Source organism: Acanthochromis polyacanthus, chromosome 18, assembly GCF_021347895.1.
Source record: "Acanthochromis polyacanthus isolate Apoly-LR-REF ecotype Palm Island chromosome 18, KAUST_Apoly_ChrSc, whole genome shotgun sequence".
In the NCBI taxonomy this organism is placed as follows: Eukaryota; Metazoa; Chordata; class Actinopteri; family Pomacentridae; genus Acanthochromis; species Acanthochromis polyacanthus.
The window spans coordinates 9311067-9323855 of NC_067130.1; the positions used below are offsets into that span (position 1 = coordinate 9311067).

General features: G+C 38.4%; 1 protein-coding gene across 1 annotated transcript; it reads right to left on the bottom strand.

Annotated features, from left to right (window-relative positions):
* Positions 1 to 1603: 1603 nt before the first annotated feature.
* Positions 1604 to 10271, bottom strand: surf4 (surfeit 4). Its single transcript, XM_022197979.2, has 6 exons — positions 10046 to 10271; positions 7577 to 7763; positions 6226 to 6302; positions 6072 to 6115; positions 5037 to 5223; positions 1604 to 2982 (listed from the first exon to the last, which is right to left on the bottom strand). The coding sequence occupies exons 1-6, from the start codon at positions 10091 to 10093 to the stop codon at positions 2716 to 2718; spliced, it is 810 nt and encodes a 269-aa protein (XP_022053671.1). The 5' UTR covers positions 10094 to 10271; the 3' UTR covers positions 1604 to 2715.
* Positions 10272 to 12789: the final 2518 nt, after the last annotated feature.

Here is a 12789-nt window from a genome sequence, read left to right on the forward strand (position 1 = left end):
CAAAAGGAAGAGATGTATAAAAAAGAGCGTGTGGATTTTCATCTATGTTTTGGGGGAGCATTATTTTAAGTTTATCACTGTTTTTTATTTGCAAACAGTGAAATTAAACATGCCTGTTAATATGCCGATTGAAGTTAGTGTATGGATCAGAAACTAGTTCCCAGTTTCCTGACCAGTATTGTCAAACAAAGCTTGTCACATGTACAGTTAACATTCAAAGCTTCATATCATTTTCTTCCGATGCAAAAAATGGTTTTCCAACTTAATTCTGTTCACAATTTGTCCTTTTGAGAAAATGATCAAGATGTGTAATGCTGAGTTCATAGGCAAGTTTAACTTCGTCTATCCAACCTGAATCTTATTTCTCATAATTGCTTAGTCTGTAAAATGTCAAGTTAGTTTATTGTCATAAAGGATTAAAGAAAGAAGTGTTGAAGAAATTTCACTCTCGGTCCTTCAAAGTTTGCTGTAATGGTGTGTTTTTATTAGTATTTCCGGTAATACAGTGGATTTACCGACACAGAGTATGGGTCTGTAAGGGTAAGTCGACCCAGAGCATTTTCAGGGCGCACATTTTATAGGAATGTCAGAAGATGGATCAAAGGGTAGGGAGGGGCTGTATGCAAATACAGAGGATGAGACAAAAGGGACATCTCAGAGGATGGATAAAAGGGTTGGGAGGGGGTTGTAAATAAATGTAAAACAACAGAACAAAAGGGCAATTGGGTAACAGGAGGTAAGACGGGGGGGTATGGCAGAAAGGTGTGATAACAGGAGGTAAGAGGGGGCATGGCAGACAGTATCAAAGAATGAGTCTGGTAACATGTAACAGTACCGACAATATGTGGGCTATTTCTCCATCAGAAGAAAATAAAATATAAAAAAAACTAGAATCTGAGAATTTAGCCTTTTGATAAGAAGCAAAATTTAAACCAAATGATTGTCATAATAGTCGATGATTACTTTAATCAGTTGATCATTGCAGCTTTAATGTCCATCTACACACCTCATCAGACGTTTTTGAAACACTTTGTTTACATCACTGCAGTATTATTTTCTCAAAACATTTTTGTTCTTATTTAGAAACAGCTGTTTATTAACGTTCACCTTTGATAAAGTTCAGATGAGTTTTTCCTGCGGTTATCATCACACAGTAACACACCATGGCAGCAGTCTAAATCCAGAAGCAAGATGACAATAATCTGACGCTATACTGATGTAGAAATATCATCACAACCTGTCTCATGCTGTACTTTACCAACACAGCTAAAATGAAATGATGAAATGCAGAGTTGAAGTGAACTTTTACCACTCTGCCATTAGATGTCAGCATTTGCTCAAGGTCTCCAGTATTATCATCACCTATTGAGTGGAGGCTGAATGATTCCAACAACTGACCAGTGTAACACCTGCTGTATGTGTAACTCACACAGTGTTTTCATTCTTATGCAGTATTCCTTTAGTATGGCTAAATCACACTATAATATACTTGATCTTCATGCTGCATGGTGTGCTTTGTTTACATTCGTTTGGTTTGCTGCTCCACCGACGTCCTTCAGCTTCTGAGAACATCACAGTTAAAAAGTTTGACTGAGGCAGTAACTTCATATTTTTGAATATTTATTTCTTCGCCATGAACTTCCAAAATCAAAAAAACAAATGATCAAAAATACAATATAAACTTCTGAAAATCAATACACTGAATATCTTTTTCTTTCCTTTTTTTTTTTTTTTAGCTTTTCTTACACAGGGCAAAAAACACTGAGCAAAGACAAAGTCCAGGCGGCTAGTGACTCTGCTTAGTCCTCTTTGCTTTCCTAGATCGCAGAATATGGTGTTTCACAAACGTCGAGTCTCCCCCCCACTTTATTGTCCCCGATCATATACAGTTCACTAGTTAGGCATTTGCCAAAGACGTACAGTACAAAGTGCCCAATAACAAGTCCTGGAGCTAATAACTGTTGAAATTTTCAATCAAGCACGACTGCAATCCACCACTTAGTATACAATGTACACGTCCCAACCCCGAGTCGACTCCCCATGAACAGTTGTCAGTCAGCTGAAGGTGTACAGATGTACGAAAAACTAGGGTGCTCGTAGGGGGCAGAAAAATAAAAGGGGGGAGATGAAACCTGGAGAGTCGAGGCGAGCTGTTGTCAAATCACTGCTCAAGTTCTCAGGGCTGAGTGTCAAACACTCCATGATCCAATGGTCAAAAAATATCCACGGAGAACCCAAACTGCTGAACTCCATCCAATTCGCCAGTTTCATTCAGAAAATATTAAAGTTAATTTATCATAATTTATGGCATAACACCCATAAAATACAATGAATTATTTTCATTGATCCTCTGCACAAAGACCAAATAAATCTTTTCTTTTATTTATCATCCTTTCTCATTTTCGTAGCACTCTGAAATACATGGGCATTTTAATTTTTTGCTGTCATGAAATAAACCAGGACACACAAGAAGTGTTTTTGAAAAAAATCTATTACTATGTTCAACTAAAAAAAAACAGCAGTTGGGAGAAAAACAGAAACAACTGTCCGTTGATGGCTGAGATGGTGTCTCTGGATTTGGCCAAATAACAAAAAACAAGAAAAAAAACCTGTGTACCCTGGTGGAACTGGAGGAGAGGGAGGGTCTTTGTGTCCCGGTTGGTGGGGGAAGTTAGTGGTGCTGTGCAATCCTCTCACCTCAACCCCCTATTTTGCCTACCACTCTTTCTTTTTCTCATCCATGGACACTCCACCGGGCCCGAGCGCCACCACCAGCAGCAGGCCGCCGATGACCGAGGTGGTCTGGAAGAAGTCGTACTTGAGGAAGTCGTGCATGGGTTTGTAGGCGGGGATGGTCCAGAAAGCGTTGAAGTAGACGTTGATAGCCAGAAGCCACACGACGAGGGTCAGCGCTGCCAGCTTGGTCTTGAAGCCAATGGCCACCAGGATGATGAGAGCAGTCCCCACCATGTTCTGCAGGATCTGTGGGAAAAGTCACAGTGGAAGGGTAAATGACTGCGATGTGGGATTAAAAATCATCAAGATGAATCAACAGTATGTGCACAATGTAACCCGGAGAAACTAAATCAGTGGATTCCATTATTATACTGCTCCAAAAAAGATATACCAAAAATAGGCTTCAAGACTTTTTGCTGTTCTTTTCTATGATATTCAGAAATTATACTGGGCTTTAGCTAGTCAAGCCTAACTTATTCAGACAAGTGTATTCAGTTCAAGCTCTCTATTTAAAATATTTTAAATGATTTTTTAAATTCCAAGCAGCAAGTATGATTTTATTTAAGTTCTGCTCCAACATCCGAGTTTATAGTAAGCCTACAACCTGGGACAGTCTTTTAGAATATTTAGATTTAGAATCAGAATCAGCTTGAATGACCAAGTACGTACATGACATACAAAGAATTTGGTTTTGGCTACTGGTGTCACCCTAGGAAAAAAACAATAATAAAAAAGTAACTGTAGAAAAGAAAAACAGGGAAAAAATAGTTATAAAAATAAATCTAAGACAATATATACAGATATTTACAAGCTAGAAAGGAATATATAAACAGTTTGTATATATCTGTATATATTGTGTTATATTTATTTTTATTACTACTATTCTTTCCCTGTTCTTCTTTCTACAGTTTAAAAAAAATATTATTCTCTTGCCATGTTCCTAGGGTGACACCAACAGCCGAAACCAAATTCTTTGTATGCTGTGTTAAAGCTGCTTCTGATTCTCAGTAGGTAACAGCATTCTATACAGCATTTTGAAAACAATGATGACATTAGGTTAAAGTGCTTTCTCATAGAGAAGCAAGGTGAACATCCAAAATATATCTATTATGATTGTGTGTTACTTTATTGTGCATTTTTGCAGATACAGCTCACTATTTAAATTAACTACAGCATAGCTAGCTATCAGTTAATTTACATCCTCTAAATTTCCGGGGCAGGAACACAAAAAAAGTCACAGAACAATAAGTAGGCTCCATAAAGCACCACAAAGCCTCACATTTCACCACTGTGTGACAATAAACAGAATCAGTACATACAAATAAGAGGCAATTATTGGTTATGATTATGTACTGACTATAGTCAAAATTTGAGGCTGGTTTTAAAAACTAAAAGGTTCCAGAGTCTCTAATGTTTGTAAGGATGGAATTTCACTCCACCATAGGTTTAAATGAGAAAGCAGATTGACCAAAATCTGTCTTTCTGTACTGTGGTACCTCAGGTGTGTAGTCACCTCTAGTAATACATAGTTCTACCTGCTCTGCCATTGCCTTGATAGGCCAGGCATTCTCTGAGAGGAGGGGGAAGGATTATCAATAATTTTAAACATCAGTCATGCATGTAAAAGGGGAAATTGTCAAAACTGAAGGAAGTGTTTTTATCTAATACTGATATTCACTAATCTACATAACTTTTGTTCATATCAATAGCCATTATGTCCCTTTAACGAAAAAACCTTGTTATTTTTTTGCAATCTGTTTTTCCTTGTATGACTTGATTTCAGACATAAAAGCTAAAGACTATCATGCTTCCTAGAAGCTGAATCTAAATATCTAATGAATTAATTAATGAATTAATTCAAACCCAAGAAAGAGTTTTCAACATAGTAATTACTTCGAACAATACTAAAAAAACTGACTAACCATAGAAATGCAATTTAAAGTTCACTGGGATAGATTGCTAAATATGAGCAACACTAAGGTCTCTGCAAATTCCCTTAAATTTTGTACTAAAATGAATAATTGCTACTGGCTGGAAAGCTCTGGAAAACACCTGGCAGTGATGTGTAGTCTATCTGATGTGTGTTTTAGTGGCTAGAACATATAAAAGCACCTACACGGCTCTTACATATTTAAAAACATTTTCTATAATGAGCTGCTGACGTGGGCAGTTTGATGGTGACCTAGATTTTATTTGAGTCCAATCAAATGTGGCAGCACAGGACAAGTTGTAACGACAGGACGTCCATCCGTACAAACTACTTGCGGAACATACGAGTGTTTGTATGTGTCAGAACTCACAGAGAAGAAACTGGAGTCAAAGTGCAACAGGGTCATGAACATGAGCACCAGCAGCACTCGACCGCCCAGCTGCATGTACTGCTTCGGTGAACTCTCTCCCATAGAGGGGACTCCAGCGAACATGCTCTTCCCTTCCGAACGAGACTCAGCCAGCAGCAAGAGCAGACCTCCTCCCAGGGCCAGGTTTCTAGGGGAGGGGAAAGAGGACAGTTATTTTTGCACAGCTCTGTCAGCCGAGCAGAAAGATGTTGCTGGTGGTAGCTGAAGCCAAACTGTTAGCATCTGTTAATCTTATTATTTACCGAAATTATGCTTTGTTGTAAGGTTGAAGCTACCGGTTATGTTCTTGTCTGCTGATTAGTATTAAATGTCAACTGGTAGTCAAAACACTGCTTATTTAGTTTGTAAAAAAAGTAAGTAATTTTATCACAGCTGGAATCCTTTCTCTGTCCATAAACTTGTTGATCGTAGAACTGAAATTACTTTACATTCTGGCTGCATCCTAACAACACGAATTAAAAGGACACAGAATGCACAAACAGAAATGCTCAATAGTAGCACTGTATTTCTCTCCTGGCTGATGACTCATCCAGTCTGTCAATGTTTATAGAAATCACAGGTCTTGTCCACAGTGATTATAGTAATTGTAAGCGTTGGTGTCGCTATGAAAACTGAGACGCTTTCTGAGATAGTGCCACTACAAGCACATTGAAGTTGCCAATGCAGTAGCAGCAAATTGTTTTATTTTTCTGAATGATTAAACTCGGTCCAATTTATGTGAAATTCAAATCTGATGTGAAGAGCATTCTTCTGACTCTGCAGGCTGTCTCATACCTTTAATACTAATTACTTGTTTATAGAATTGAATTGGGCAATCAAAACAATGAAACAACAACGAGCAATGAAGATTTATGCTGGGGAGTGGATCAGGTGGCGCTTTTAAAATCATAATATCCCAATAAACACAGCTTGATTGCTGAAGTTCATGTACTTTGAACAGTGTCTTTAGCACGGACTGCACTACGCGACACTTACCTCATCAAAAATTTAAGGTCCCATAAAATGCTGTATGCAACAGTCTGGAAGGAAAAAGATGAAAACATATTCCAGGTCAGAGCCAATTACACATTGCTTGTATGTAAAGACAAAGATAATAATAATTATGTCAACATAATGCAATTATTCTCACCTGTAATGCTATGATTCCAAATAATCCAAAGCAGGCATACTGTACAAAATTTCTACTGAGGATGAGGACACAACCACCTGTTAGGACAAAAACATTAAAGAAACGTTCAAGAAATTCATTTTATTTTCTTCTTATCATCATTCTATCTGAACTGTTCATAATACTACTTTTGTTAAAGCCACTTGGGCTAAAGAATTTGCGCAAGATATCTAATTTCACTTGTCCTGATTGTGCATTTCAACGCATTCTGTGTTTTTAGTTTTAGTCCTATGAAGAGGACAGACATTTATCTCCCAAGAGCTGATCCTTTCATTTGATAGGAACAATACGTAACAGGATAGGGCCGAGGATTTATAGGAACAATGCTGAAGTCTGGCTGTTACCTCCAGCACTGGAACCACATTAATCCCAGAAAGAAATTCCAACCTCACCTGTCTGACTTCATTGATGTCTAGTTCCTACATGACAAGAATGGAACGGGACATCTACTACACATGTTCTGATCTAGCAGAAAATTCTTGAATAAAACTGAAAGATGGCACAACTAAAAACACTTTGGCACCAAACTGATCTGTATACGTGCGGTCTGACAGCTGGCTTCCTTCAACAAATTTCAATAATCTGGAATTCTGTTTACATTTCAGGAGTGAAGTTTGTTGTGCTGGTTTTATTTTGCAACTTTCTTCAACCTGTAGATAAGATGTGGTTGAAATGCACCGGGTTCTTTCATTTAACCTGTATGTCTTTCATTACGAATCACTTACAAAGTCTCTGACTGATGCAACTGAATTTCCACTTTGACTCAGTTGCTGGTTTACTGGTAACACCCAGCTAAAGCTAATGCAATCTCGTCCAACAGTTTTGCAAACTGTCATTTCTTCATGAACTGAACTGCTTCATAGAGAGGTATATCAGTTTTTAGCCAACAGGTTAGACAGAATAATGAAAACACCGGTCTGTATAACTAAATATATCTACATTTAACAGCACCACAAACTCTCTTAAATGATCATAAGCAAAAACCAATACTTTTCTGAAACACTTTCAACAAAACTGAACATTATAACTTTAATGAAGGAAGACTGATTGCAGGTTTGTTACACCTGAATGTACTGAAGGTATTTCTAGTGACTGGCTTTCCTACTTCAAATATGAAGGGCATTGGGCATTTATTTTTAATCTAATGACACTGCTAGCATTACAAATATCACCTACTTCAGTGAGGTGATCTGACTTGCTTCTCCTGTCATCGTCAGAATTGATGCCACCACCTCTAACACACTACAGAAACAACAGGAACACGTAACGTCCTACCCTACACCTGAGCATGTACAGTCACCCATTCACTCACCCAGCTGTCCGATAAGGTTAAGCAGCACAAAGCACGTAGCCAGGAAGTAGCCACAGCTCCAGGTAGCCTCGATGTAGTCTCTCTGCTCGTTCCACTGGAACCACATGCGGATCCCATCTTCGAGGAAGGTGCTGATGAGACACAGACGTGCCAGGTGGGGTAGGTACTGTTTGGTTACCCGCAAGAACTGGGAAACAGAGAAGATAAAATCACTTACAAGACAAAAAAAAAGATATGAAGAGTGATGAAAAGTTGTTACTGCAATGATTCTGAGCATGCTTCGAACAGAAAAACGGAGAAAAATATAAACCAACTTCAATAAAAGTCCCCTAAAAGACTCCTTTAAAAACAATGTATAAAAGACGGATCTGCACACAGTCAAAAAGATCACCAAATCTTAACTGTGAGGGAAAGTAGGCTTCATACTCCTACTAATTATCATTTACACTGTCAATTACAAGGGTGGGAATCGACCCAGTAGTCATTTGAATGTAATTGTCATCCTAGTAAGTAAATGCCAAAACAGTAGTCATTGAAACAGACTTTCAAAAAAAAGCCCAAAGACGTTTTATTGCCACAGATGGATCCCCTAGTAAAATAGCACACTAGTCCCTGAAGCTATGGCAGGTAGGCCTGCTACCTGTAGAGCAGGTTTCTACAGTTTGAACATGGAACTGCAGTGAAGTAGGACAACATGTACATCAGATCTGGTCTCTTTCCTGTCAGTTCACCCCCTTTTGTAGTCACAACTCTTCTCTGTGTCACACTTAAAATAAAAGGAGATGATAATCGATAAAATGTTCTTTACTTCCAGATTACTCTTGTGGAATATATATTTTTAAAGAAGGCAAATTAACTTCTGGTCATTGACCTCAAAAGCGCATAACAGCAGTAGAACATGTGCACAGTAGATGTGGTGCTGTGGCCTAAATATCTCAGGACAACAACAGCAGGGCTGTGGCTCCTTGTTAAAATCCCAAAAGGCATCTTTTTCTGGCATACGAACAATGCTGAATGTTCAAACAAAAAAACCCCAGCTACCCTCAGCTCCTCTTTAAGAATTCATACAGGCCTCCAAATACTACAGTGACACAGTGCACCCTGCTCCGCCTCTTCGGCAGTCCACATCAGCACAGCCAGACCTCAGCAGCCTATCAGCGTCCACCAACTCCCACTATGACTGCTGTGCGGGACATGAATGGGCGAACTTGGAGCCAATCTGAACAAGCCCAAGATTGCTGCAACAGCCTAGAAATAGACTAATCTGAAGTGTTATGTCTGGAAAAAAATTGGGGCTCAGCTTCTATTAGAGAAGGATGGGCCCTCATAATGGGATTTACATAGCTTCTTTAAAAGGCAAACAAACCAACTGTTGCAGGCATTTGTGGCTTTTTGGAGCGCCTTTTTTTTTTTTTTTTTATAACACAGCTCTTGTGATAGGACTCTGCAAATCAATTAGGTGTTATTAGATAAGGGAATGATGCATTTTCAGGGATGTGGACTAGAGTTCAGTCAACATAGCTGCCATAAATACACTAAGAACTGCCTCAGTGACTCAATTTGTTTGCTTTTACAGCAATCTCCAAGGAGATGGCCGAGCAGATACCTGGCCTGTTCTGCAAAAACAACACACCAGCACAGATGTTTTTTTATTAGCCAGTAACTTTTCAAACAACATAAGGTTATAAAACTAGATATATAAGCAAATCTGTGGGGTAGTTTTGCAGCCTGCACACCAACATGGGTCACAGGCAGCCTTTAAATGTGATCTTGATATCCCTGCTCACCTCTCATAGACCACTCACACCAGTAGGAATAGCAGAAAAAGAATAGAAAAGCAGTCGTGGCATGTGAGATAAAGTGAAAGCAAGGTTCACATCCAGTTTGAGGGTGAGCTGGATGGTGGGGTAGTTCTGGGAAGGCCACATGCAGATGCTCAAGCCGAGAAAACCAGGTGTTCAAATTTAGAGAAGCACAAGGAATGGCTAAGCAACAGGACTATTAAATGTTAGCCAATAACTTGGTAGCTTAGCTAAGATATTTCACAACTGTCTAGCATGACTGGCTGGCTGTGACACTGTTAGTAAACCCGAGAGGCTACAGACGTGCTAACTAGCTGGAATAATGAAGGAACTAACCAAATTTATTCCTGTCTTACAAGAATTAGTCACAGCCAGACGCCAGTTTGATTTTCAGTGAATTAATAATGCTATCATATCCATCTTGAGACACATGACAGGAGCTGACATCTCAGGCATTTATCACTCAAATAAAAACGCGACTAAAATGCACTAATTCAGCACCAGGTTAATACGGTTGGAAAGCCACTGCTGACTTGCTGGGACCGTATTTAAAACATTGAAGGAAAGGTGAAGAGCTTGACGCTACTTCATTCTCTACAAACTAGTTAGCAGCTAGCATGCTAACAGCGGCTAGCCTTGTCAACTGCCGAGCTAAAACTGAACTTACCTGGTCTGCCACGTCTTCGGCTGTGTTCATGAGATCCTCCTGCCCCATATTTGACTAATATTACAATTTGGAATATCTAAGGCTCGGTCGCAACACAGTCTCGGTGTGTTGGCTACTTGGCAGGCTACGCACAGACTGTTCCTCCCCCCGTTATTTACTTGAAGATTTCCCGATCGCCTGGACGCAGAGAAAGGCCGCCTCCGCCCCACAATGCCCCGCGATTTGACGAGCGAGACGGAGCCCCCCTACATGGTACTGCAACCGCTGTATGCCACGTATACTGAACCGTGCAGGGGCCTGACACAGACACCCGGCATTGTTTATGGCTTTACACAAGTAAACAGGCACAGGTTTGTGTCCTCCATCCCACCTGATGGCATCTCTACCAGAAACTGTTAGACATGTTGGTGTTCTAGTTTCAGGATGCAGCCATATATGAGTAATTTTAATTCATCTATGCTGATTTCAACCCTCCTGTTATGTTGTGGGTCAAATCGACCAATTTTTAAGTGAAAAAAAAATCTAAAAAGAAAATAATAGTAAGTATTTTTGTATGAAACTTCTTCTGCTTGTTTTAATAAGTATTAACAACATGATAATGGCTCATTTTTTCATATTTGTAAACCCATCTTGAACCGAAGAGATGTCAACATCACTCTATAAAAAGAAAAAAATCATAATGTGAAATGAAATTCTTTAAAAAAAATCAATGCCATGTAAAACTTCTATATTTTGTATGCAGGTCTTTTCAATCTAAATTTTAAAAAAGTTTTCAACATGCATTTTTTATGAAAAATTAATGAATTATCCTCATTGAAACATGATCTGTGAGAGGTAAAGAACACCATCACACTAAATATTGTTTGATATGGGTAATAATGGAGTTAATAATGAGATATAAACAGTGTTTATTGGGATTTTTTTGATAATTAAACATGCCCTGGGTCAAATTGACTCAGAAACATCATTGCTGTTTCAGAGAAACGAACACAACAGGAGGTTAAAGATGCCTGCTGAAAAGTCTGGAATTTAATTTGTTTAAAGAATAAACACAATGTAGTTTGATAACTATGACTACCACTAATATTAGCTATAGTATTAATTAATGGTAATGACAATAATATAGTGCACTTTGAGTTAATAATCAAATGTATGCATACACTGATTATTGAAAATGGGAATATTGACACTCTGTTGGTTAATTTTACCTTCCCAATTTAATTTCAACTAGCAAATTTCAAATAACATTAAAATAAAAGCCAAATAATCTTCACAAATACTCAATAACATTACTACTTAATTAACTATCAGCTAAATGTCAAATGAGTCAGCATCATATCACCTTACAGTAATCACATGACCTCTAAGGAGGACAGTAGTGTATTTGCTTGTATGCAAAACCAAAAAGTAACAGTCTAGAGCTGCTATATTTAAAATACAGGCATCAGAAAAGGAGCTTAATGCAAATAAAATCAGTTTGTACTGAAATTCAAATTCCATACGTCCACCATTTTATTTAATAACTTCTTTCTGAGCTGAATTTTCACAGAAATTTCTAATTATTATTATGCCATCCGTTGTTTAAGAAGTTGTGTTGCTCGTTCTCTAATCTGTCAAATTTAATCTAGGAAACATACTTTTTCAGGTCATAGTTTTCACTTTTTTCAGAAATTCTTCTGCTGGATCAATATCATGCTGGAACATTCCTTTTCTGCCAAGTTTCTGCAGACTGGGAGTCATTTTGTCAGCTAGAATTTTGGAATATCCACAGGTATTCACGGTACCATCTATAAACGTCCTCTCCCCAAATCATTGTGCTCTCATGCAGCCTTTTATCAAACTTCCACATACATGTTTTTCACTATCAGGACTATGCATACACTGTGGCAGTCCTGACCAGGCTCATGTCATGGACCTGTCTGAACCAAACAAACCAATTTTAACCGTCATCTGACTGAAGAATGTGTTCCCAATATTCGTTCGACCTCTTTTCTTGTCCTTTGGTATGTAAATTTTCATCTTGTATGTGCTGCCAAAGCACAAGCAAGGTGTTCATTTTCTTGGACGCTGTCTGCAATATTCTCTAGTCTGAACCCTCACAGAAACTTACTCCTCTGCCAAGTCTAAATTACTTCCCCATCTATTTTTCAGAGATAACTTGTAGCAGCTCACTGTCCTGTTACTTTAGAACAAACATTCCAACTCTGATTCGTGGTACTATGTCTCTTTCTATACCTCCTAATTACTGCTGCTTTGGTGTTCAGTCACTGATCGTCCCGCATACTTTCCTGTCTTTGTGAAATCTCAAAATCTGATTTTTTTTGCAGTTCCTCCAGTGAATCTTATCCAATACAGCCTATAGGTCCCAAAGTAATAAAGTTCTGGTGTTCACATGTCATTATAAACCCATGTTCATGCAATTGGGCTGATTAGAAATCACAGGTCTACTCAATTTTGTGTCAATGATGACAAGGTTTTTAACTTGTGTGTGAGTGATCACGGGTGTATTCACCTTTGGGGTCTGGATTCTCAAAATAGTCTTTCTAAAGAATTAGTTTTCAATTGTTCATAGGAGGACAAACTATGTAAATGTAAACTTAGAAATTATGCACTTACTAAGAGGTAATATACAGATAGATTGATGTCTATATAAAAGTACCCTCAGGTTGGCAATTTAACATCCACATTTGAGATTTGTCATTCTTTTGGGTTCTTTTCAGGGATGACTGCAGTGAAGGTTAGAA

What these genes read in the sequence shown, in the direction of transcription:
- surf4 (XM_022197979.2), bottom strand. Translation starts at nt 10,093, where the DNA reads ATGGGGCAGGAGGATCTCATGAACACAGCCGAAGACGTGGCAGACCAG. An exon ending in TAACCTTATCGGACAGCTGG is followed by an intron (nt 6,303 to 7,576) that starts GTGAGTGAATGG and finishes TTGTCCTAACAG; the next exon opens with GTGGTTGTGTCCTCATCCTC. An exon ending in TTGGAATCATAGCATTACAG is followed by an intron (nt 6,116 to 6,225) that starts GTGAGAATAATT and finishes TTTTCCTTCCAG; the next exon opens with ACTGTTGCATACAGCATTTT.